The following is a 27,545-nucleotide window of genomic DNA, read 5'->3' on the forward strand; positions in this document are numbered from 1 at the left end:
AGCCAAGATTTATGTTTTTCTTTGTTTCTCGGTCCATAATTTGTCTTTGAATTCCACTGTCTACAAGAGGAATCAACTCAACATTTGTCTTTACAAAAATGTCATTCGCATTCCATCTCCTTGAGAAGTAGTATTTTGATTATTATTGGATTACTAGTAGTGCTGTTCGATATTTTTCAGACCACAGATATAAAATTTCCCTTTCTCTGTTCAAAAAATAATGATATATTCTTTAAAAAAATACCATCAACTCTCTAAATAAAATTGTACTTAATATTACATGTCGGAATAGCAATTTACCATTCCTTCAATTTCATGTTTCTGATAGTTAAATGGCAGCACGGCGGCGCAGTGGTTAGCGCGTGTGCGGCACAGTTCTAAGGTCTCGGGAACCTCCTGTGTGGGTTCAAATCCAGCTACCTGACTTCCTGTGCGGAGTTTGTATGTTCTCCCCGTGCTTGCGTGGGTTTCCTCCGGGCACTCCGGTTTCCTCCCACATTCCAAAGACATGCATTTCAGGTGGATTGGCCGGTCCAAATTGTCCCTAGGTGTGAATGAGCGAGCGAGTTGTCTGTCCCTGTGTGCCCTGTGATTGGCTGGCAACCAGCCCGATGATTGCTAGGATGGGCTCCAGCACCCCCGCGACCCTACCGAGGATAAGCAGTGCAGCTGATGAGATGAGATGATATTTAAATGGCCACTACAGGGCAGCCTATCCTAGAAAAGTCTACCATCACGAGTACCAATATCTTAAAGAAAGCTCTCGTATACGCATGGATTCAGATACATGGTACAGGGTTTCGTAAGTAAAAAAAACAAAATAAAGAAATAATCTAATGTAACTACGTCAAATGGTGTCATCGTATTTGAGTTGAGCCCTGGGTTTTCTTTTTCACAGCTACATATTACTTACAAAGATACTTTACAGCAGGGGTCGGGAACATATGGCTCGCGAGCCAGGTGTGGCTCTTTATTATGAGTACATTTGGCCCGGATATAAAATTCACTGTTTTAACACATTTTAGCCAGGAGTGCAATGTCGTGTTTTTACTTTTAGCGGGAATAGCGCTTTAGCTCTTTTCTGCCTTTGAGGCTGGTAAGAAATGTTATTCAGAGTTCTTCATGTCTCCTATCCAATAAGATGCTTTAGAATACAATGGGGAGTATGTTAGAAGTGACAAGATTGGATAGATTGAGAAATGAAATTGTGAGAGACAGAACTGGAGTAGTAGTGGAACTGAGCAAGCGTGTGGATAAGAGAGTACTCTGTTGGTTTGGACACATGGAGAGGAGTGAATGATGAAGAGGATCTACATAGCAGAAGTAAATGGAAGGAGACCAAGAGGAAGGCCGCGGTTGGCGTGGATAGATGGTGTTACGAGTGCACTGCAGGAAAGAAGTTTAATAAAGTGGAAGCTAGAGCTCTTGTTGGTGATAAAAATGAGTGAAGAGGTGTTGTAAAAGGATAGTGGGATGTTTAGACGTGTTCTAACGGACGGGCAGGGCACCCATATGATGCGGCAGGGGTAAACCAGTGAAAGCTGTTGGCACATCTGTGGAACAGAAGAGTGTGTTGTGTCACCCTGACCCGAGTGACATGGCCGCTTTCTTGTGTCCCGTATTATCTGGAGGGACGAAAGCATGACCAACTTGGGTGCCGAGATGCTTAACTTGTTTGGGTGTTTGGGCATTTGGGTTGGCCATGGTCCAAAAATTTGTGTGTGTGTTTTTTTGCAACTTTTTTTTGAATGTGTGTCTTTCTGTCGGTCACCCCTTTTGAGGGATATGACTAAGGTAGATAGATATAGATAAATATGTACCATAGGATACAAAAAAAGGTTGCAGACAGCAACAATATTTTTGACGAGAACAACAGTCAATTGAATATTCTGCTTTTTGGGGTGGGGGGTATCCTTGGTATAGCAAGTTTAATCCAGCCATCTTGCATAAAAACAATGATATTTCATAGGGATAACGATGTGTGTACAGTTTGCAGAGGAAATCGTGCAAAGCAAACGCAAATAAATGATCTGACGAGCAAAGTTTAGACTACATGTGTTTTGTCTTGATGATAGTTTGTTTCCATGCTTAGAAAGGCAGCACAGCTCAGTAAAACGTTGTTTGAGAAGTTTATCGTGGTCGAGTGAGCAGGTGCGTGACCCTCTTGATGTGATAGGGCATTCCAGTTGCTTGCAAGACATTCTCATTGATAGTGATGACAATATGAAAAAGCTAAAGATGGAACATAACTTGGCTACTAGGTCATCCCAAACAGATTTTAGACTCTCTTGAGAGCACGTCAACTCTTTTGGAAAGACTGATATAAATTGATTTAGAGAATTTTATTATGTATCCATGTCATTTTGTCGTTTAACTATTTTTTTATTTCCTACATTTTCTTCTTAGTTATTAAAAAAACAACCCTGGCATCTAAATTGTACTTAGAGTGTCATTCACTTGTTGCCTTTAAACCAAAGTGGCACGCTTGACAGTTGAGCTGAAAGGCTTAAGACTTTGTGGCAGCTACATAAACAATAATTTGGTCTTAAATAAAGCTTCCATACTTTTTTTTTTTGCTGGAATTTTTGAAAATATTTAGATGACATGTTGTCCAAAAGCGGGGGAGCCAGTCAACTAAGGCACTTATACCAACTGTATGTGATGTTTTAAGTAAGACCTGAGGCCTGGGGTCACGTCCGACCTACCCACAGTTTCTGACTGTCCCTCAAAGTGACACTTAAGTTAAAATAAAATGTGGCCCCTTTTTACAAGTTGTGCTATTAATTTACAAGCAAATTTGAGGACATTGGAAAAACAAAGTAAAGGGAAAGGAGCGCTAAGGCTTTTAATTGCTGCAGATGCTGCAATTGGGTGCATTCTGTGACTTAACACTTCTCATATTTTCATGTTCAGCGAATCATATCAAATTCAAGTGATAACCTGTCCACTTCCTTACCTGATGATGAAAGGCATGAAAGGGGCAAGTCCCAGAGGTGAAGAAGAGCCATCCATTGGGGACGGGTAGAGTCTGCTGAGCACCAGTAAAAGCAAGAAGAGACTGGGATGCAGCTTTACATGACCGCTGTCACTATAAACACAGGAAATATACAGTTAGTCACGGCCTGTCTTATGTACTCATGCAGCAGTGTTTTAGCATAACAAGGCAAGCTGAAGTTTTCCAAATTTTATGTATTATCATTGCAATCTGTGTTGTCGCTTGTGTATTATACAATACAGACGCTCCCCTACTTACGACCATTCGGTAGATACAAAAAATTTTTCGGGATGTCAAAAAATATCTGGACATTTCTGTAAGTTAGATTTTTTATTGTGTACACCTTTTTCCGAGTAGAGGACATTTTTGTCGTGCTTCTTTCAGCCGCTGCGGCGCTGTGAGAGGTCACCCAGCATCCACCCTGAAGAAGAAATACGCCTTCTACTTCCTGGTTCGTGTGTAATCATAACAACGTGTACTGTATATCTAGCCCGCTAAGAACTTTGACGTTTTTATCGTTTAATATCTCGTGCATCCATTATAAATGGTTGGTGTAAAGTAAAAAGAAAAGGCGAGCAGTTTCTTTTGAAACGAAAGTGCAATGGGAAAGCTTGATGCGGTTGAGAAAATGGTCGGAACCCTTTTTTCAGCCACTTTTGACCATGGAGGAGGACTTCTTGAAGCTTATCTCCCAAAAGTAAGTTTAACCTGACTTTATTTATCTTTATAGAGCATATTATTTTATGAAATTTAAATTTAATTATTTTTGAGTACAAAACAAAACAGGTTACTTATACAAGCCTTGAACATACTTGTATAAACCTTAAACATACAAAATATAGCACTGAAGCAACTTACGAAAAAAATTCAACTTACGAACGATCGTCCGGAACCTAACTTGTTCGTAGGTTGGTCAGCGTCCGTATGCATATACAATGTACTTTGGAAATGTGTGGGTTATGTCTATGCATCAACAAATATGAAAACATTGATAGAGTTTAAAAACTACCCAGTAACTAAGAACCAGTTAAACGTATTTATTTTAGTTTTACAGTAGATGAATTACCTTTATGTAGTAACATACACTACCGTTCAAAAGTTTGGGTGACCCAGAAAATTTCTTATTTTCTATGGTGAGTTGCACTTTTCCCGGGTATTTATCAAATGAGTTGTTAAATGTCTGTGTTTTTTTGCCCATATGAATTTATTTATTTTGTTGACGAATCTCAGATATGTCTTTTTTTCCTACTCTTCCCCAAGTCCCAGCATCTCAGAGTCACCACTCTTATTGTAGATGTTGACACGTTTTTTTTGCGGGAACTATTTAACGAAGCTGCTAGTTAAAACATGTAAAGCGTCTATTTTTATTATCAGACACTAATGTACTTTTTCATCTTGCCACCTATCTTTTTATCTTTGTTAAAGCCTGATGGTGCTGTTCTATGAAAGGAGTAGTACCCACTGTCGTACGAGATCTTCCGTTTTTTGGCAACTTAAATGGAATAGCCTTCATTTCTCAGAACAAGAATAGACAGTCATTTTCACAAATTATTGTAAAAGTCTGGGAACAACCACAAATGTGAAGCTCCAAAAACTCAACTAGCTCAAAGGAAGGTCATTTGTATAGCTTTTCTAACCAGCTAAACTGTTTCAGTTGTGCCAACATCATTACAGAAGGCTTTTCTGATTTTCCGTTAGCCTTCTAACACAATTGGCTAATACAATGGACTATTGGAACACTGGAGTGCCGGTTGCTGGAAATGGCCCTCTATAAATCTATGTAGATACTGCATGAAAAAAAATACATTTACTGTTAAAATAGTCATTTATGACGTAAGAAATGATAGGGTGTGTTTCAGATTAGGTTCATGTTATCTTATAGAAAAAATATATATATTTTCCTTTAAAAATAAGGACATTTCCAAGCGATCCGAAACATTTAAATGGTGGTGAAAATATCGAGTAACTAACACACAAAAAAAAAAAAAATCCAGGATTAAAGTAGCATAGTGAAGTGTTTTAAATTTTACACATCATTAAAGTGTCACAACTAGCAATCAGTCTCTTGTATTTCCTGTTGTTTTGACAATTCTTATACAGGTTAAGGTTTCTTGATATATATAAAATGAAGTGGGGGAAGGCGGAAAGTAGAGATTAAGTTCCATGGGAAATCCACAAATGTTTAAACAACCAGCCAAGAGAGTGAGGGGGATTGTAAAAGTGTCCTCCATTAATTGGATCCAAAGTAAGATAAGACTGCCTGGAAATATGTTAGATGATTCAAATGCTTTTAAAAGGGGAGTTTTGTCTAGGGAAAGATAAGGCCGATGAGCCTCAGCGGACCGCTTTCTCCATAATAGAACCACAATTCCAAAGGTTTGCTACTATTCTGTAATTTTTCTTGAATTGGTCCATTAAGTGAGTTGAAATTTTGAGAACACCAAAGTGTTTAAGGTAGGAAAAACACTGTAAACAACAGAATCAAACAAGGTAGATTGAGTTAACCCTATCTCACCTTTCCACTGAGGCAGCTGCCTCCTTCAGCTGATTAAGAAGGAACGGATAGAGAGCCGGAAAACGGGTAAAAAACTCTCGACCAGTCATTCTGAGGGGAGAGACAAATCACAAGGGAAAAAAATTTTAGGTTACACACATAAAAACTTAATAGTTTCGATAAAATACTTTAATTACTGATAAGTCCAACCTTTCAATTGGAAACGGTTCAGAAAAAAAAAGTTACAAATCTCACACTGGATCACTTTATGTGGTTGTCTAAATTGTATTTTTGCTACAACAAACCCAAGATCATATGACTAAAAAGTCTGCCTCTGGCCTGCATTCATTTGGGAAGCAAGATGAGATGAAATGCTGTCCCATGCCTGTGTGACCTCTAAATAGATGAGAGGAAACTCCTCACCAGAAAATTATGACCGTAGAGAGAATCCCTTTACAAATGCAAGTACACAAGGTCTCTCAACAGGAGAAAGAAGATGAATGGAGGTGTAAGCACTGCAATTAAAAAAAGAAAATACTGCAGTAAAACAGCATTTTGTATTCCAACACATTTTGAGCAACCTTTCTAGTTTTAATTTTATTAATGTATTTTCTGAACTATAAGGCGCACCTAAAAAAATGTGGAATGATTGATTAATCGAAAAACAATGCTGACCATAATCGCAATACAGACGATCCCCTACTTACGAACATTCGAGTTACGATAAACGGTAGATAAGAACATTTTTTTCGTGATGGCGAAAAATACTTGTACATTGCTGTAAGTTAGATTTTGTACTGTGCACCTTTTTCCGAGGACAGGAAATTACTGTAGTGCTTCTTGCCGCCGCTAAAGGGGTGTGGCGCTCTGAGAGGTCAGCCAGCATCAACCCCGAGGAAGAAATCCCCTTCCTCTTCCTAGTTTGTGTGTAAACATACTACACTGCGTCTCCAGCGCGCCAAGAACTTTGACATTTTTATTGTTTAATATCTCGTGCATCCATTCAATATGGTTGGTGTAAAGTGTTAAGAAGAGGCGAGCCGTTTTTTGGGAAATGAAAGTGGAATAAGAAAGCTTGATGCGGTTGAGAAAATGGTTGGATCCTTTTTTTCGGCCACTCTCTAACACGAGAAGGACCTCTTAAAGCCCATATTCCAAAAGTAAGTTAAACTTAACTTTATTTATCTTTATCTTTATCTTTTATCTTTATAGAGCATATTATTTTATGAAATCTTTATTTTTGAGTACAAAATAATACAGGTTACTTATACAAGCCTTAAACATACTTGTATAAACCTTAAACATAGAAAATATAGCACTGAAGCATCTTGTGAACAAATTCAACTTACAAACGACCGTCCAAGTACCTAGTTCGCAAGTAAGGCAGCTTCTGTACATTGTTCGCTACAGGAATCGAAAATGGGACGCAACAGAGAGTGTACAAACACTTTTCCACTAGAACACCAGTAATACAGATAACATGTGAAAATACACAATATTTTATCTCATTACACTATTTTAACCCCTTTTGCCAGAAATTCATGTTAGAAAATGGAGAAAACAGAAATTTCCTCCTGAAAAATATGAACGCAAAGTCTGATTCTCCATCAGATACACCAAAGAGTCGCCATGTTTTTTTTTTCTATTTATTATGTTTTCAGGATGACTTTGTTCTCTCCATTTTCTACAATTCGTTTCTGGTACGGCGAGTGAAAAATAGTGTGATAATGAAATAAAACCAAGCACCTTTTCATACATCATCTGTATCAATAGTGGTCGCGTTGTTAGGTTTCGGTGTTCTCACCAGTGCTACCCAGGTTTGATTCCCATTGCATGCAATGTTGTAGAAATGTGATCGGTTATTATTCCATGCGCCTTATTTATGAAAGATATATGACAGAAGACCCCTTGGGGGAGTGTGCATCATTATCCGGTGAAGAGAATGCAGTTTTGTTCAAGTGAAAAACAAAAATGTATACTTTAAATAAGCAAAATAGTGTCATCTAGCAAATGGCAGATGGGTTGCTGTTTTTAAATATTATACATTTTTCTGATCTATGTAGAAAGTATCGCTTATAATGAGCAAAGATATTTGTATAGCCCTTAATCACAAAGCGTCTCAAAGGGCTGCATAGACCACAGATTATTGCAAACTATTACAAACTACAGAGTATTTTACACCATCCCCTGATCTAAAACCAACATGAGAGCAAGGAAAAACTCAAAACCTCAGTGGAAATCAACAAACACGTGATAAGGTGACAATCGTAGTGGTTTTCACTCTTCTCTGAGCCAAGGCACATTTGTCCATTGAAAATATTTTAAAAAATATTCCTGGCATCAGTTTCATTCACGTTTAAATAAACAAAAACAAAAAAACAAAAAAAAAGGAATATCAAGTTTTTTTACCATGGGTGATGATTGTGACTTAAGAACAGGTTGTTCATTTTGGATCAACATTTTGTTTTAGTTTTGGATTTGAATACATTTTACCTGTTTAAGTTTTACTACAATTTCAAGTTGCTTTACCAGAAAAAAATCTTTAAATGAGGTAAAAATTATCGTTATTTTTTCATTTACTACGTACTGACTTATTTCATTTTTTTTCCAAGTAAATCATAAAGAAAAATAAAATGATCAAAGATCTGCTGAATTTAAAAAAAATCATTAAAAAAAATACTTTTATCCTCATTTTGTTTAAGAAAAAAATCACAAGATATTAAAGCTAAGAAAAACTATATGTCTGCTTGTGGGGTAAATATTAAGTTAGAGAATGTCAGGACCAGAACGGAGACAGGACTCACTTGTGTTGCGTTTCTCACAAGTTTTATAGGAAGAAAGAGGAAGGGTTGCGCCCACGATCAGGTGGTTCCTGGACACAGGAACCAGGTCGCTCTGAACGCGGAAGTGGATCTTCCGTGACGAGCGATGGCGGTGTCGGGGACAGAAAAAAACGGGTCAGTAGCCGGGACAGGAGAGCAAAAACGTTGTCGGGGTCGGAAGCTAGTCATTATCCAGGAAGGAGCGTAGCCGTGGTCAGGGACAAAAAGAGGTCGAAAGCCGGGGCAGGAGAGTAGACGTGGTCAGGATAAAAAACGGGTCGAAGCCGGGGAACAGACGGGAGCAAAAAACAGGTGGGAGTCAGGGTCGAAAAAGGCTTGCCTAGTGTTAACTGAGGTTTGCGGACGGACTGACAAAAGGGGACAGATAGGACGGGGTTTAAATCGGGACACAGAGCCAATCAGAGTCCGAGGCAGTTGGCGCCAAAGGAGCAGGCACAGGCGATGCATATCAGTAATCATGACAGTCAAGAGCTAAATATGTTTAAAAGCACAGCTTGGGCTTTTTAGGGGGTGTGGCCATGTTTCAAAGTACCCGATCAAAGTCAACAGACAACAAATTGGTGTCACAAACCCGGAATTATTTTAACTAGTGTTGCTGACTCACCAAAACATCGGCATTTCAAGATTGCATTTAATAAAACAGAGTTCTCCTACCACAACCTCTTCAAAACTGTCTATAGTCCTCTCCCTAACCCCAAAGTACGATCTTGCCACCAGCATTTGTTCTTTGGCGATGAGTCGTATTATGTTTCAGCAAAACAACTCTTGGAATTATGGCTTAAAAGCTTCAGGCGGTTTAATCAGACCATAAAACATTTTACCACATATATGTGGGAGAGCTAAAGAAAGGTGTATTTATTGTCAACTTTAGCCGGGCTTATCAACCAGACACATAATAAAGGAAGGAGATGCACAACCAAGTACTTTGGCTGATTATTTTACCCCCTCCAATGCTTGTCAGATTATTGGCAGCCTTCTTAACCCGGTTTTCTTCTTCAGCAAAGAAAAACACGAAAACAAATTAGCTCTATTTACAGTTTATTGAAAAAGCTGTGTGGCCGTTTTCAATCAGTTTTTATAGTGTTGAGAAAGTGTAAAATATCCAATAAAATTTTTTCCATTTCAATCGAGTCCCACTTGTTGATTCTTGATTAAATTAATATTTTTCTTGCTTTTTTTTGGAGTTGCAAAAACTTGAAAAGTTCAAGGGTGTGAGCAGTGTCTGAAATAACGTTTGCCCGGACGCCCGGGGCGTGCATCTTTTACGTCGGGCGCACAACTTAAAAAATGTCTCCGCCCGGGTGGCCGACAAAATTTTATAGAAAAAAAAAAAGAGAAAAAAAAGAAAGATTTTTTTTCAAATCAAACATTTGCTTTATTCCGATTTCAAAATCTTCGTCCGGTTGGGAAATTTCGGAATTTCGGTTCGTTTGACAATTTGCATACTCGCCAGCCAATCAGGAGCCTACATCGAATCCAGACTTTCCCAAGCCTTATAAGGTCGTACATTTGCATATCATTTTCCAAAGTAGACGCACAGAGAACACAAGAAAAATGGATATGTGGTTAGGAATTGAGCCAAAACCTCAGCCCAAGAGGAAATATTCAAATGAAGCTAACAAAATTTATGATGCTACAAAATGTAAACGTACATTAAAAGCATGGTGGAAAGAAGAGTTCATGTGGCTTGTAGCAGACGACGCGACGCAAACATTGCATGAATGAAGATAAGTAAATACAGCTACATACTGATGGCAGATGGAAAACAGTGATGACAAACATTCAATGAATGTTATAAGTAGATTTATCAAACTTAATTTTTAAGTGTTGTTCTGTTATATGTTCTGATTATCAATCCTTAATACTTTACAACAACGGGGTTTTTTTGTGATTAGTGGTCTTATTGTGTTTCAAGTTGTGAAATATGGGGCAGGCACTTTTTGGCTGGGCAGGCAACTTTTCAGAGTTGTCTGCCCTGGTGTCCGCTAACATTTTGTCATGAGTTTCAGACACTTTTGTGAGGTTTTTTTTTTAATCTATAATCCGAAAGGGAGTGTTACCATTCATATTGTCTGTCTAATATTATATGCAGAAAAACTGGGAGCAATAAGTGTGAGGGCTCAAAAATAAAACTTGCTAAGCAAATCTCTCTGTATCAGCTGGTTGTATTTATGTTCCTGATAAAATCAGATCGACATCAATGCAAGGTCACGTAGCATAGAGGCCATGTCTGGGCTCAGTTAATGTAGCAGTGATCCACAGCACTTACATCTGGATTTGAGTAAAAAACACCAGTGGAAAGAAAAGCTAAGTTTTATGAAATGTAATAACGATGATAAAACACATATAGTGTGTGTTGTTAAAGTTTTAGTAGAATCTACTCAAGTACAAACTGACCATCATGCAGTATTTAGTCAAAAATGTATAATTGACTTTTCATTGTGAATTAAAGCAATTGAACTAGAATTGAGAGGTCAATTTGGAAGTTTGTAGTCTGGGCAACAAGTTGTGAAACGAATGTTTGATTTTCAGCATGGCAAGGTAATTCCAATGGAATCATGTTTTCACATTAGCACTTAAAAGCAGATGTTTGCTGTGTTCAAGAGGATTCACACTAGAGGTAAGATCGGCCCTAAAAAATCCAGCCCGGTACTCAGGTACAAGATCTTGCCTCTAATTCACACGACCATGAAAATATAAGGAGCTATTGTATGCTTATTGATTTTCCATTGGGAATAAATTATACATGAATAGGCAAACACCACCTTCCTTTTCCTATTCGGTCCCCGGTCCTGTGGAATGCTCTTCCCCCTGAGATTACATCTGCAACCTCAGTGGAACTGTTTGAATCTAAGCTTAAAACACACTTCTATTCTATAGATTATGAATGACCTATATTTTATGTTGATAATATTTGTGTATTATTTGCCCTCATGTAGGTTTTAGATCAGGGGATGGTGTCATAATAGTCTGTTATTTGCAAAAGTCTTTGATCTGTGCACCCCTTTTAGACTCTTTGTGATTAAGGGCGTTACAAATAAACATGACTTGAAATGACTATAACTTGGTAAATAACAAAAAAGGGTTGTTTTTAGTACTGATTATGTAATCTTATTGCAACATTCATTGCAGCCTGGTCATCCTGGAAGGGGGATTACCTCATTGCGGTCCCTTCTCAAGGTTTCTTCATTTTACTCATGCTGAGGTTTTTGAGTTATCCCTCTCCCTCATGTAGGTTTTAGATCAGGTGATGGTGTCATAATAGTCTGTGGTTTGCAATAATCTGTGGCCTGTGCAACCCTTTGAGACTCTGTGATTAAGGGTGTCACAAATAAACATGACTTGACTTTTTGGAACCAAATTTAATTAATTAAATCAAAGGCAGAACTAAATATATATGGACGCACTGGAGTTCAAAGATGTTTCTTAGGTGATTTTTATCAGCCGACATTTTCTACTATTAAAATATTCCACTTTTTTTCAAGCTAAGTTCGTCAGAACAAAAAAAAAGGTCACGCTATGGAGGATATCGTAAAATGACAAGAAGGAAAAAGGCGTGAATGGATAAAAAGAGAAATAGAAGCAGCCTTGGCTTGGCTCCCTGCATTCAGAGACCTTTACAATGCGAGCCAAAATAAACACAATGTATCGCTTGTGAAGCGTTATTTGACAATATCTCTGTGGACGAATGGATTAAACCATAACATACCAAAATAATAGAGATTTAAAAAGGCAATCAGTACCTACAGTCAACTTTCAATTATAAAAAGAAACGATGACCTTAAAACTAACACAACCCCACATTTCTTAACGTTCATATTGATTCATATACCAAAAAAATCCTAAATATACTGCGTGAGAAAACAGGACTTGGTCAAGTTGTGTTTGATGTTTGATAAGAAACTGCCTGCCAGGTTTAGCTGATCTTTTAATTGTTACTGCCAAAATCTGTCTAACCAACAGTCATTTGGAATGTCATCCTCCTTGTAATGAGTCTTAGCCTGCAAAATATATGACAAACGCAAATAGCAAGCGCTAAATTGCATGTTGACTCGCTTCTAAGAGTTTGGTTATGTATTTGGTGTGTGCAAAATGAACTGTGATGTGTGATATAATCGGAAGTCCTAAGGGAAGTGGACATCAAGAGAAAACTATATCAGAGGGCGATTTTAAAAACCGGATTACTATTATGTTGTGGAAGCTGGGACCTCAGGAAAACGATGCTCTCTTTTGAGTATACTAACACGAGCAGAGGTTTTAATTTCACATTTTTTCTGCGGTAATACACAGAAAACTGATGGTAAATCACCTTGAAATGCAGCGTGGGACGTAATTCTTGTTTTTAGTACCATGCGCTACAAATATGTGGTTTTCAGGATATTGAAATATCAAAACACTAAAACGGATATATTTGAAGAAAATAATGATTAAGTTAGCTTGTTTACTTATATTTTACAATGTACTTTTTTAAAATGAAATTAAGGAGAAATGTGCAGTTTGCATCTTCATGCGTCTGTGGAGAAGATTTGGAGGGAAAAGACCCGCTCTATTGTTACAATAGTGTCCCCTGGTGGTCATTTGATACACTGCACACAGGAAATCTTCATCTTGACAAGTACATTGGCATACATTCAGAATTACAGATTGAAACTTGTAATTCTGACCATGAGATAGAAAAATGTATTTGAATGACTCAATCCAACACCAAGAAGGTAAACAATCTGACCTGTTTTTCTTTGAGTGTTCATCCTTCCCTTTCTTCACGCCAAAGATCCTTGTGATCAAACTACTGAAGAGAAGAGTTGAAGAATTCCTTACCTGCAATAAAAAGTAAAATTACAAGAAAGCGACTTTCTCCAAAAATAGCACAGCTGAAATCTCCTGATCTCTCAAGGATGTGCAGTGACGGCAAAAGTCATAAGGGGAAAAGGGTGTTCCAACCATATAATTATTAGATATGAATGAATGAAAACTTTATTTCGAACATTATGAAATAAAATAAAAACAGGACAAAAATAATGACTCAATAACAAAATAATGTTAACATGTTTGAAAAGGGGTCCAATGAAGCAGTCGCTTATTTTCTCTACCCCTTCATCTTCCCTATAAAAATACATTTTACAGATCCTCTTCTCCTCTTGTGTCTAATATAACAAAGTCTCATGGATATACATATTGCATAGGTCATATATCAATAATTATAATAATAACAATAGTCACATATTTCATACACTAATCATCGTAGTACCCATCCCTCAACGTCATAATGCCACTAGTCACCAATACCAATAATAATAACAACAATAGCAATAATATTGATAATAATAATTATGATATAACAATAGCAACAATAACAACAAAGTTAACCATAGTTTTAAACGCAGTATTTCCAATCTCCCTCATATCCCATTTTCTTCATCCCTATATTTCGCCAGTATTGCTTTTTTGTATTTAAATTTGAACACATGGATAGATGGACATTGTTTGATCTCATCTTGTCAATTATTCCAAAGTTTGACTCCACAGACACACACATACTTTTCCTGGTTGTTCTCACCTTTGGGATTTTGAATTTACTACAACCCCTTAAGTTATCATTCCCCTCTTTCCCAATCAATAATTTGGGGATGTTTTCTGGCACCGTGTTTTTGTTGACCTCAAATAGCAGTTGATAAGTGAAAATTTTTACTAAATCATCCAATTTTAATAACTTGGACTGCAGGAATAAAATATTAGTATGATCACGATATCCTACCCTGTGTATGGTTCTAATTGCACGTATTTGGAGGGATATTATCCCACATTGAAAATAAGCTGAATACCTATAAAAAAAACTAAAACCTCACCCATTATTATTTTACCTTAACATTACAAATATGGTAATGGGTGGTTTGATAGTGTTCCAACTTTGATGACATCTTCCATTCACAAAAAAAGTCACCATCCGCGCCACACAAAAGGGTAAAAAGCATGTGACTCACTGCCCAGATAGGAGAGGTGAAGCCAAGTACAGCAGCTTTCATTCCATCAGACACAAAACAAATGATATTTTCTCCCAAACGGGTGTCCCTGTAAAGAGCTCTCAGGATATTCAGAGCGTGGACCTGTAATAACATTTAAGCATTCAATTTAAGATAATGTATGAGAATTAAGTCAACCAACTGTTGATACAGCCAACAAACCCGGACTATTAACATGCCATTCAAAGTGGATGGCATTATAGATGTTACTTAAGTCTGTCGGACACAAACATTTCAAGGTAAAAGTCACACAGCAGGCAATACGTATAATGACATGATACATAAAACTTGCAAACCTGCGGAACAGTGGACGCATCTGTATTTCTGTCAGCTGAAGGCAACGCAAGGGTAATCAGCTCTCTCATGGTCATTTTTAACAGACAGCAACTGGAGGATTTAGGTTCAGAAGAGAGAAGCGCCTGCAGAAACCAAATGCCACACATCATAAATACTACATAGTTTTAAAACAATGAAGCTATATGGGAAGTGTAGGTGAAAGGCCGTTTCTCTTAAAGGCGTGATGGTAAACATCTGGCATTGAGTAAAAAATTAGACACACAATTTTACTTACTGTATATATATATATATTTTGGATTTTTCAAAGGGTTTGGCACAGGTCATTAAGAAGTATCAAGTCTCTGGGAATGATTTCTGTATGAAAAATAGCTTTTACATGGCAGGTGTGGCTTTGATTAGATCTTTGTCCACAAGACCCGTTTTTCCAAGGTTTCTTCATTTCTTCATGCTAAAGTTTTTGAGTTTTTCTTTGCCCTCATGTAGGTTTTAGATGAGGGGATGGTGTAATGGTAGTCTGCAGTCTGTACAGCCCTTTGAGACGTCTTGTGATTAAGGGCTTTACAAATACACATGACTTGACTTGACTAGGAGATATGGAAAGATGCCAGGATGGATGAATGTGGGCATCAATGTTAAGACCTAAACCCTCAGGGATTGAGTGGTGGAGGAATAAAAACACTGTTGTCTCTGGATCAAAAATAGATACTTCAAGTATTTGTATTCTCTACTTAAGAAATTAAATCTGGATCAAAATGATTTTATTTCATGCATCTATGTGGAAAAAAAATTGCATGCTAAAAACTGCTGATCGAAACTGCATTTACATAAACAGGAATGAAATTGTCTGTAGGATGCATTCTTGACACCTTTTATTACCTGAATGAACAAAAACAATGAAGACATAGAGAAAAACATCCATCCATCCGTTATCTGCACCGCTTATCCTCAGTAGGGTCACAGGGGTGCTGGAGCCCATCCCAGCTATCTCCGGGCAGTGGGCAGGGGACACCCTGAACCGGTTGCCAGCCAGTCTCAGGGCACACAGAGACAGACAACTCACTCCCTAATTCACTCCTAGGGATAATTTGGACTGACCAATTAACCTGATATGCATGTTTTTAGAATGTGGGAGGAAACCCCCACAAGGACGGGGAGAACATGCAAACTCCACGGAGGAGGTTCAATCTCATGACCTCAGAACTGTGTCGCACACGTGCTAACCACTGTGTCGCCGTGCTGCCCCAAAGTAAACATGTATTTCTTAATTGATGGCTGGAGCTTTATTTTTCTGAGGGCTTGCTTAAATGGTGTGATTTACTTACTCAACTAATTCTTATCTTAACAAGGAATATCTTAAATGTACGGAGTTCAGTCTAGTGCTTACAGATACCTTAACATACAAGAAGAAAATTGCATCTGTATAGCATAAAAAAAAATAAATAATGTATGATGACTATATATAATGTTACACCCGGCCATGTTATTGTAATATACCATTCATTATTCAAGAAACGTGTATCATCTCCAGTAGGTAAGATTAAAAAGATCACCTGGATATAAAAAGGTATCCCAGCGCTGCGTCGTGTGGCACACAGTTTGGATGACGGGTCACTAGATTTCACTTCTTCCAGAACTTCGGACAACCAGGAAGCAGGAAGCTGTTGTAGGACTTTACTGCCGCTCCTTACAAAATACACAGGAACACATGAATCTGTGAATATTGTTTGGATGGTTGTGGCCAAGTTGTGGGTTGATATTAATGATGAGACTTCCCTAATAGTGGGGACAAGTTGAACTCATTGCCTTAGTTTTCAACATTACTCAGCCAAAGGTGCCACAAGAAATCTATTACTTTGACATTTTTATTGTTTAATATCTTGTGCATCCTTTCAATTTGGTTGGTGTAAAGTATAAATAAGAGGCGAGCCGTTTCTTTTGAAACGAAAGTGGAATAAGAAAGCTTGATGCGGTTGAGAAACTGGTCAGAACGCTTTTTTTCGGCAACTTTTTACCACGGAGGAGGACCTCTTGAAGTGCATCTCCCAAAATTATTTTAAACTCAACTCTATCTTTATGGAGCATATTATTTTACGAAATTATTATTTTTAAGTAGAAAACAATACAGGTTACTTATACAAGCCTTAAAAATACTTATATAAACCTTAAACTTACAAAATACAGCACTGAAGCCACTTACCAACAAATTCAACTTACGGACGATTGTTCGTAAGTAGGGCAGCGTCTGTAGTCAGGTGCGCGCTACACTTAGGAATTACGGTACAAAAGCATCCAATACACCATCATACTATTAAGCACTGAGGTAAATCTCTTGAAATGGTTTTTCCGGACCCCAATAATGAGGAAACTTATTTGTGTTTCTACAGCATACAAGTCGTGTCAAAGAGAAAAATTTCAAGAATGGTAGAGGACGAAAAGAAATAATACCAAGCACAAAAAAAGACATCCTTTGAGAGTGCAAACACGGCGAATAACACCGATGCCAGACCCAAAAACGCAGCATCAAAAGCCTGTGGTAAAACACCCTACAATCAACACCCCATAACCCGGCACACAGCGTGCATACCATCCCCACACTGTTCTTCCTGAAGCACAGAAATGCATAAGCCCCAAGGAGAACACACACAAACAAACCACCACAAAAACTATCATTTTACAAGACTGTAAGATATTAGCCATTGTGTGATGAACTTGAAACAAGAACAAAACAAGAAATGTGATCAAGTAGGAGGGTTTAAAACTGTGCTTCACCAATAGTTGTGTATTAGCACTGACTTGCACAGGCAATTTGGGGAAAACAAGAAGTAAAACTACCGTAAATTCCGGACTATAGAGCGCACCTGATTATAGGCCGCACACACCACATTTCAAGAGGAAAGCCGAATTTGGACTTACACAAGGGGCACCTGTATATAAGGCGCATGCGCCCACATTAAAAAAATGTAACACAAAATTAACCCAGACCCGACTTTAAGTCTCGCGATTGTAACTGAATATCCTTCATTAAAGTACACAGTCCAAAAATCACAGCCGGCTAAATGAACGTAAAATGATACCGGTACTTAAGGTTTGATGCAGACCGGCAGAGTCTGGGTCCCGTTGAAAGTAATCCAAAAAAAAAAAGTGTATATTTCCAAAGGTAAAGGTGGGAAAAATATATATCCACTATTGTCCGCCGTGTCCACAAACACTCACCTTTACCGGTCCCCACTTCCCGTCAGCCCGCGTTTATTACGCCCCTTCTTTTTAATTTGCCCGTCCAAAACATATCAGAATAAGTGTCCAAAATAAAAACAAATAAATACATTACAAAAATATACAGCTGCAAATACATATTATATATACATGGTTATACATATTTACAAAAAAAGACGGTACACCGAGAGAGTTTTCAAAGCTTTAATAATAATAACATAACTTTCATCCCAAACGGTGCCTGTGACAGGTAGCAACACGCTAGCAACACAGTAAACGGGTCTGTTAAAAAATCATACCGTACTTGTAAAAATCACTGTAAACCGTCCTCATCTTCCTCCTTACAACTGAAGCCATCAAAGTCGTCTTCCTCAGTGTCGGAAAGGAACAGTGTCATATAGACGTCGTCCCACGCTCCCGCAGCCTCACTCGCGCTGTCGCTGGTGTGCCCTCCTCTCCGTCACGGCTAGACGTTGGTGATGGTGGATTTTTTGATGCTGCCCCACGCTGTCAGGATCCACTGGCAGACTTGCGAAAAAGTTGCCTTTCGCATGCGGCCAGTTTTAGTGAAGTTGCAGTCTTCCTCGGCGCATATATTCAACCGGTCTAAATCTTACCTTTGGTACTCGAGCGCCGCTGGCGGCCGTTAGAAAAATGACATAAATTGGCCGCATCACTGAATAAGCCGCAGGGTTGAAAGTTTGGGGAAAAAGTAGCGGCTTATAGTCCGGAATTTACGGTACTTTGTTTTTATCAACAACAAAAAAAGAAGCTGTAAGCCTGATCCAAATCTACAATGGAACTGAACCAGACTGCTTTGTAGATTTCAAACGTGTTTTCACTTTTACATTAAAAAAAAGACAACCCTATGACAGAAAACAGTAGGTAACTTTTTGGCACAATAATTGCTACCGCAGTAGGAATGCCAAGCAAAGTATCACGACGAGTGACACAACGTGGATGTGCCTCCTGACTAATTACAAGGCAGAACAAAAGGTATCCTTGTAATGTGCAGGGTTATGTCCACAGTCACATAGCAATATTACCTCGCAGATCTCAACACTGTACGTTAACACATACCTGCATAACATGTCAGTGAGGCGGACAAAGCCCACATAAGCCAGTTCAAAGGCTCCACGATGACGGGACTGCAGGAGCTGCTGACGGAAATAAAGGCCGATACAAGCCACCTAGAACAGAGACAGGATTTTTCGGATGAAACACGACATTTGGTTAAGCAGGAAGCAGAGTCATCAATCACTGCATTATGCAAGTTCAGAGTGATGTGTATATATTTCAGATAGAAATAAATACAAAAGAATGCCAAATCCTGATAGATCTTCCTATCTAGTGTCATATCCTGGTAAAGATTTGAGGAAAAAATGATGTGATGCTCAGATTATTATCAATCAAATGATATGAAGCTTCCAATTATGTCCATACCCACTCAATAAGTCTCAACTTTAAATATGCTACATACAGTATATCATACTTATTCAAATACAACCCACATTTCTTTTACCCAAAAAAGAACTCAAAATCTGTGTTATACACAAGGTTTTATGTTATATTACCGCCAGCGTTGAGTAGGGTTACTTTAACTGGATTACTTTCAATTACTTTTGGATTACTCCAATACCAAATACGCTAATAAAAGACAAAAGAAACGAAATATGAATCAAATTATGACTCATAACACGTGTTAAGCTTTCTCTCCTGGCTTTGATCTCTTTGATCTCCGGCAAAACGAAAATCAAATGCGACAGAAACAAAATGAAAATAAATCCAAACAGCTTGCCAACATCATTTTTGCCGTTCCATGTATTCCGTTACTCCCCAAGCCTGCACAAAATAGTCATTTTATTCATATTTAGTTTCTTTTGTCTTTTATTAGCATATTTGGTATTGAAGTAATCCAAAAGTAATTGAAAGTAATCCAGTTAAAGTAACCCTACTCAACCCTGATTACCGCATATGCGCAATGATGTATCAGTCCAAAAATAATCGCTGACCACAAACATTGGATGCAACAGGAATTGAACCCGGGTCGCGGCCGAGAGAGGGCTGTATTCTAACCAGTAGATCACCAGTGATATAGATGCCATATGAAAAGGCATTCAAATTCATCTCATTAACTCACTCTTTATATTCACGGTACCAGAGATGAATGTTAAAGATCGGAGAAAACTGAAAGTCACCCAAAATGATATAAATGAAATGCAAAAGTCACAACGAGAGAGATAACTCTATGGTAGATCTGACGATGAATGGGACTTTTAAGGACATTACATAAATACATTGTAAACTGTATGTCAGCATTGTGGTTATAATTTAAATTGTTAAAAAATGACTTTAATCATGGCTGAAGGAATTTGACAACATGTATCACTTACTATGCTTATTTATATTGAAACATCAAAGGTGGTGTATGTAACTTTAAAATATTCTACTTGCTGATGCAATTTTCTCAGTGAAATTATGATTGCAGCTCTTTTTGATGTGGGTGCAAGTATGTGAAATTTTAAGATGCGCTTGAAAAAACTGTTCCCTATTCATCTTTTTGGGGTTTGGGGGAGGCATTTGGACTGTAATTGAAACAGTCCTTTTCTTACTTTCACAACTTTCATCCAGGATTAAAAGAAAACCACGACCATGCGCTTCATACCCCCCAAGTTGGGAATTGTTAACACATTTATAATAGAGAAAAGATTTGATTTTACACTTTTTAAGGACACCTCAAACTATGCACCTCATCGTTAAAGTAAAAGCATAACCTACATGAATGAACATGAATATCTAAAATATAAAAAAGCATGGGTAGAAAAAGTAATCTTGGCCTCAACATTGAAACTCCTCTTGGTGGATATATAAACTTCAATTGTGAGCACGGCATCCTGATTTTCTCCAGATGCACACTTAAACTAAATAGGAAGTCTTTAAATTCTTTGTGAAACCACTCCTAAAGCCTCCACTTCATGTCTGCGTGAGTCATTGTGCAATAAAACAAATTAATACCAAAACCATTGTCCCCCACCCATCTAAGTCCACAGCTATGAATTACGCAAACCCACAATTATTACTAAAATGCTGACATAGCTTTTCGGCAATCTATCAACTTTAAAGTGGGATTCGAATAGAAGAGAAAACGAGAAAGGGACATAAAAAGTGATTTAATTGAACAACTCTGGCCGCACTTTAGCTTTTTCTCCAGTTGGCATTCGAACTGAAGCACGGACGGCGGCGAGGCTTGTTTTAGAGACGCCACTTACTTTTCGGCCAGCGAGCATGTCCAGCATTACAGCAGCATGGCAGTAGCGTGACAAGTGTGTTCAAAATAAGGATGCTGAGACATCCGCATAATAGCCAGTCTAAGTAAAACCATCCAGTTAGTAATAGTGTTAGCAACATTATTCTAACTATACACACACACAAGAGTGCCATTTCTGTGGCAGTATGTAAACTGGTGAGTGTGTAGCAGGTGAGGCGGCAGGGCGAGGCGGACGCGCAGTTCCAGTGCCCTGTCATTAAGGTTGTGGTGTCACCGCCACCACTAAGGCAGTCAAGCCTCGTCTTAGTCTGGGGTGGCACAGAGGGCACAGGGAGGAGGGACGAGGTTCCAGGGCAAAAACAAACAAACAAAACGTAATCCTAAAACGACCCCATCTGTGGTGGAGGTTTGACACGAAATCTCAACTAAAACACTAGAAACCACAGGGGATGATGGAGGACAATGTCACAATAAAAGCCTACAGTATCTAACTCCATCCATCCATCCATTATCAGTACCGCTTATCCTCAGTAGGGTCGCGGGGGGTGCTGGAGCCCATCCCAGCAATCATAGGACAGTGGGCAGGGGACACCCTGGACTGGTTGCCAGCCAGTCGCAGGGCACACAGGGACAGACAATTCGCCCGCTCATTCACACCTAGGGACATTTTGGACCGGCCAATTCACCTGAAATGCATGTTTTTGGAATGTGGGAGGAAACCGGAGAGCCCAGAGGAAACCCGCGCAAGCGTGGGGAGAACATACAAACTCCGCACAGGAAGTCCGGTAGCTGGATTTAAACCCATGACCTCAGAACTGTGCCGCACACGCGCTAACAACTGCGCCGCCGTGCTGCCCAGCAGCAGTACTATTATTTAATATTGTAATTTACCAAATAACCGAAATAAGTACAGTATTACATTTAATTAACTATAGAACTCATATCGGTGAGTTGGTCTGTTTACTCGCTGATACGATACCTAGTAATAGTAAAGCATTAGCATAGGAATAACACTAGTTATTTTTTGTCTAATACCAATAAAAATCTGTTTGTAAATAGTAAATGGTCTGCATTTATATATCGCTTTTCAGGTCAATGAAGACCTCCCAAAGTGCTTCACACTTACCCATTCACACACACACTCACGCACGCACGCACCAATAGGGTGTCAGCCATGCAAGGCGTCTACCTACTTTTTGGGGGCATTGGGGATTCAGTGTCTTGCCCAAGGACACTTCGACTCATAACCCTTTGACCATGCTTTGTCGGTGTGCCTTTCATAACTACTTTATATATGATTCAAAATTTTACAAGGGCACACATTCATCATAAATCTAGCTTCTTGATTTTGCTCTAATGTTGTATCTTCTTGGTTTTTTACCTCACTGTGAATGTGTAAAACTGGAATGTAATGCCCAATTTCGTTGTCACAATATGTCAACCCATTTTGTAATAATGACAATAAAGGTATATTCTTCTATTCTATTCTAAAAATGCACCAGATTTAAGTTCTTGAATTTTAAATGTACACAAATGTGCACCCCCTTAGAGGGTCCACCCACCAGGGTCTCAAAAAATTCTATGAGAAACACTTCACCGCTGTTGTTGTATTTATATATACACGGTTTTCATCCGATTTTATTTTCTATATTGGATCAGTGTCTGAAATAACGTCTGCCCGGATGCCCAGGGCGTGCATCTTTTACGTCGGGTGGACAACTTTTCAAAAGGTCTCTGCCCGAGTGGCCAACAACTTTCTCAAAAAAATAAAAATAAATGAATAAATAATAAAACAAGATTTTTTTTTTCAAATCAGACGTTTGCTTCATTCCGATTTCGAAATCTTCCTTCGGTTTGGAAATTTCGGAATATCAGTTCGTTTGAAAATTTCGGAATTTTGGTTCGTTAGGCAATTTGCATACTCGGCAGCCAATCACAAGCCTGCATCGAATAACTTCGTGCTTCCGGACTTTCCCGGGCGTTATAAAGTCGCGCATTTGCATATCATTATCCAAAGTAGACACACAGAGAACACAAGAAAAATAGAGAAGTTGTTAGGAATCGAGCCAAAACCTCAGCCCCAAGAGAAATATTCAAAAGAAGCTAACAAAATTTATGACGCTACAAAACGTAAACGTACATGAAAAGCACCGTGGGAAGAGGAGTTCAGGTGGCTTGTAGCAGACGACGCAACGCAAACATCACATGAATGAAGATGAGTAAATACAGGTACATACTGATGACAGATGGAAAACAGCGATGTCATATACATGCAATGAGTGTTATAAGTAGATTTAACATAAACTTAATTTTAAAGTGTTGTTCTGTTATATATTCTGATTATCAATCCTTAATAATTTGCAACAATGTTTTTTTTTTGGCGATGAGTCGTCTTATTGCGTTTCAAGTTGTGAAAAATGGGGCAGGCAACTTTACGTCCGCTAACTTTTTCTCATGAGTATCAGACACCGATTGGATGATTTTATTGTTTGGATTGATGCAAGATGACTGCAAAATAAGTAACTCTATTCGAGCCTATTCTGGGGCAGCCAAATCACAGCATAGTAAACCTGCCTGACCCTGGAGACATAAAGCAGACCAAGTAAAACATCCAAGCCTCGAATGAGGAAACCGCAAGTGCGCCCAGCACAATGACTTATCACTTAGGTTCAAGAATGGACACCCAGGACAGGCTTGACCTCACGAGAGTAAAAACAGCAGTCACTGTGAGATGCCCAAGGTTGCCGTTCCCAGACCGCTGCGGTGCTGAGCGGGGCCAAGCCGGGCCCTTGCGCTCCGTATTTTAAGCTTTCTTCCTGTAGGTTCCCGTCTGTGTAACGGTTTAAAAAGGCCGAGCCAGCAAGCGAGGGGCGGGGGAAGGGATTTATTTAGACATCAACTTCCTGTTTGCAAGCGTGCCCGTTTCCCTGAAAAACTTCTCTGTGGGGAGAGAGAACTTTCCCGACTTTAATTACAACCCATGAGACTGGCCCAAATGGGTTAGAAGGCAATCTGGGCATGTTTGTTGTTCTTTCCACAAGAAATGCAATCGACTGGAAGAATGATGAATTTAAAATGCAAAACAATAGCACGAATATTAGTGAACGATTAAAAATAATTATCTAGAAGGGCAAATTCGTGGAACTCATGGCTGCGAGCCAAACGTGGCCGGTCACCACATGCTAAGAGAAGCACAAGAGAAAAATGAGCCACAATGACCTGCAGTAATAAATATGTCCACTGGGTGTTGGCAAGGCCAGCTGCCAATTGCAAAGCAACCATTCTGTTTTTGCTGACTACTGCTAATCAATCAGAGAACATTGAGAAAAACCACCTTGATATTATCTTATTTAAAATAAAAGTCACTTTTAAGTTCCATAACGTGCTGCAGAATGTTATTTTATTTATTTCTCCGACAATGCTGCGTTCAGCCAACCCATTGCAGCGGGTTGATTTACTTTAACTGCTCTTTTTGGGTTCCTCGAGGTACTTTTGCTCTTTTGTACTATTTTCTTGGCTTTTTTAGGTTGTTGACGATGTTGTTCTACGTATAATCGAATTGTTTTGTTTTTATGTTATCTTGTCATCTTGGATTCTGTAATATTATTGTATAAACAAAAATATTTTTGTGTTGGTATCCCTGGTAACCAAAAATCCAATAAAAAAATAAAAATTAAAAATAAAAGTCCCTTGCTGTTTATGGCAATACAAAAACATAAAATTAAAAAAATAAACCTTGGTAGCTCTTTTTTTATATTACAAGTTCTTTTTGTCACTTTACAGTCTACTTGAGTTCCCCTAGTTAAATAAACTGTAGTAGAAAAGAATGAAATTGTTTTTTTTAATTTTATTTACAAACGCACAGTTGATAAAAACACACAAGACATTAAATCTTAGTAAAGGAGAGAAAATATTGAAGGAAAAAGACCCCCAATAACCGTACATAATGAAATCCTAAAGTTAAATAAAAAAATAATTTGAGGGATTTTTCCATGTTTTTAACGACAAATTGCCATGTTATTTTGACCCAAAGACAACAGGAGGGGGCAGCACGGCAGCGCAGTGGTCGAACCTCCTGTGTGGAGTTTGCATGTTCTCCCTGTGCTTGCGTGGGTTTCCTCCGGGCAGTCCGGTTTCCTCCCACATTCCAAAAACATGTTAGGTTAATTGGTTGGTCCAAATTGTCCCTAAGTGTGAATGAACGAGTGAGTTGTCTGTCCCTGTGTGTCCCCTGCCCACTGCCTGAAGACAGCTGGGATGGGCTTCAGCAGACCCGCAACCCTCCTGAGGATAAGTGGTGCAGATAATGGATGGATGGATGGACAACAGGAGGGTTAAAATGCACGTTTATGTGAAATGAAATGCGTTTTTGCTCATTTAAACATTTGAATCTATCTATCTACTCTAGTCATATCCCTCGAGAGGGGTGACCGACAGCAAGACAAACATAAGCACAAAAACAAATACCGTAAATTCCGGACTATAAGCCGCTACTTTTTTCCCTTAATTTCAGCCCTGCGGCTTATTCAGTGATGCGGCCAATTTATGTAATTTTTCTAACGGCCGCTAGCGGCGCTCGAGTGTTGCTACCATTAACTGCCCTGTCAAAGCTATATTATTATTATTAAAGCTTTGAAAACTCTCTCGGTGTACCGTCTTTCTTTGTAAATATGTGTAACCCATGTATGATATGTATTTGCAACTGTATATTTTTGTAATGCATTTATTTGTATTTATTTTAGACACTTATTCTGATATGTTTTGCACGGATGAACGAAAAATGAGGGGCGGAACAAACGCGGGGTGCCGAGTTTAAGTGGGGACCGCTAAAGGGACAGACAAGGAAAGAAGAGGGGGTAAAAAGTTGGTTAAAGAAAAATGAGTTGCGTGAGTAAATGTGTTCATCTGATTTATTTTTCCCACCCTTACCTTTGGAAATATACACTTTTTTCCTTGGATTACTTTCAACGGGACCCGGACTCTGCAGGTCTGCATCAAACCTTAAGTACCGTTATCATTTTCCGTTCATTTTGCCGGCTGTGATTTTTGGACTGTGGACTTTAATGAAGAACATTTAGTTTCAATCGCGGGACTTGAAGTCGGGTTTGGGTTAATTTTGTGTTTGTGTTACATGTTTAAATGTAGGCGCATGCGGCTTATATACAGGTGCGGCTTGTGTATGTACAAAATCGTTTTTCCTCTCAAATGTGGTGGGTGCGGCTTATAATCAGGTGCACTCTATGGTCCGAAATTTATGGTCAAATAAAGGAGTAAAAAGTAGCAAAAAACACAAAATTATTTACCATGGCTAACAGAAATACCCAAACACAATAAGAATCATTTAAACCAATAGGGTTTTATTTGTACAAAGTCAATTTTGACCACCATTGGCGCAAAATAAAACACTTGGGGATTTACCCCTTCCCCTGACAGAGTGACGAAACAATCTAAAAGGATGTTGATCACAGCACATCAATAACAGTCGCTGTTGCCATGGTGCCAGCCAAAGACAAAAACATCTGTACCGTTACCAGGCCAACAGTAATGGAACACCCGATGTTGGCTGAGAGAGACATGTTTAAGTTCCAATAGCACTCACACGTTACACGTGTGTGCTTATGCATGTCATCGCTGCTGTAGAGCAGAATGACTTTGCCTGCACTCGACTTTCCAGGCACAGCAGTAGTCACCTCAAAGGCCTCAATGCCACGTAAAAATTGCTCGCTCACGCATAGTGTTGACTTGGAAAAAGGCAGAATCAGAGTTTCCTATTATGTAACAATAAACACCACAAAGCCAAACTCTAAACGCTTGCTATATAAAAAAAAAATTAAAAAAACACTTCGATATGAAAACTTGATTTCACATTGTGACTATTGTTCTGCCTATAGCTTGGATGTTAAATCCTATTGAGCACTGGGGCGCGATTTGCTCAGGAGGTAGAGCATTCGTCTTGGGATCAAGAGATCGCAGGTTTGATTCCCGGCTCCTCTGTGTTATATGTCGAAGTGTCCTTGGGCAAGACACTGAATCCCTGAGGCCCCCAATAAGCAGGTTGATGCTTAGCATGGCCGCTATTGGTGTGTGAGTGTGTGTGTGTGAATGGGTAAGTGTAAAGCGCTTTAGGAGGTCTTCATTGACTTGAAAAGCGCTATATGCATTTACCATTTTACCATTTCACTAGTGAACAGTGTTTAAAGTAGAGGTAAGATACATACATCATGGCGGCGCCCCTGTTCGGCTGCGGCTGCATCGGCTCGCAACAGTTTTTTACACGTCGGCCAAAAGACCCAGTCTTCGACTCAGTTTTGACGGCGCACAAAGTCGGCTCGAACTGCAGATTAAGATACGATCGCAGTTTTTTTGCTGGATATGCGATCATCCAGAACTTAAGCGCTCGGTGCTACGACCACTC

The 27,545-nt window shown here is 38.9% G+C and overlaps 1 protein-coding gene across 2 annotated transcripts in view; it reads right to left on the minus strand.

Annotated features, from left to right (window-relative positions):
- thada (THADA armadillo repeat containing) overlaps positions 1-27,545 on the minus strand; it is a 120,907-nt gene that overhangs the window by 69,605 nt on the left and 23,757 nt on the right. For both annotated transcript variants that reach the window (XR_015852419.1, XM_088351090.1), the window contains exons 21-27: positions 18,943-19,052; positions 16,200-16,332; positions 14,649-14,771; positions 14,314-14,436; positions 13,059-13,150; positions 5,511-5,600; positions 2,957-3,088 (exon numbers count right to left, since the gene is read on the minus strand). Coding sequence is in view for 1 of the 2 variants with exons in the window: in XM_088351090.1 (XP_088207216.1) it covers positions 2,957-3,088; positions 5,511-5,600; positions 13,059-13,150; positions 14,314-14,436; positions 14,649-14,771; positions 16,200-16,332; positions 18,943-19,052 (803 nt within the window). In the remaining variant the exon portion in view is untranslated. The remainder of the gene's footprint in view (positions 1-2,956; positions 3,089-5,510; positions 5,601-13,058; positions 13,151-14,313; positions 14,437-14,648; positions 14,772-16,199; positions 16,333-18,942; positions 19,053-27,545) is intronic.

The sequence above is a fragment of the Urocampus carinirostris genome, chromosome 13, assembly GCF_059441175.1.
Source record: "Urocampus carinirostris isolate Australia breed hairy pipefish chromosome 13, RoL_Ucar_1.0, whole genome shotgun sequence".
In the NCBI taxonomy this organism is placed as follows: domain Eukaryota; kingdom Metazoa; phylum Chordata; class Actinopteri; order Syngnathiformes; family Syngnathidae; genus Urocampus; species Urocampus carinirostris.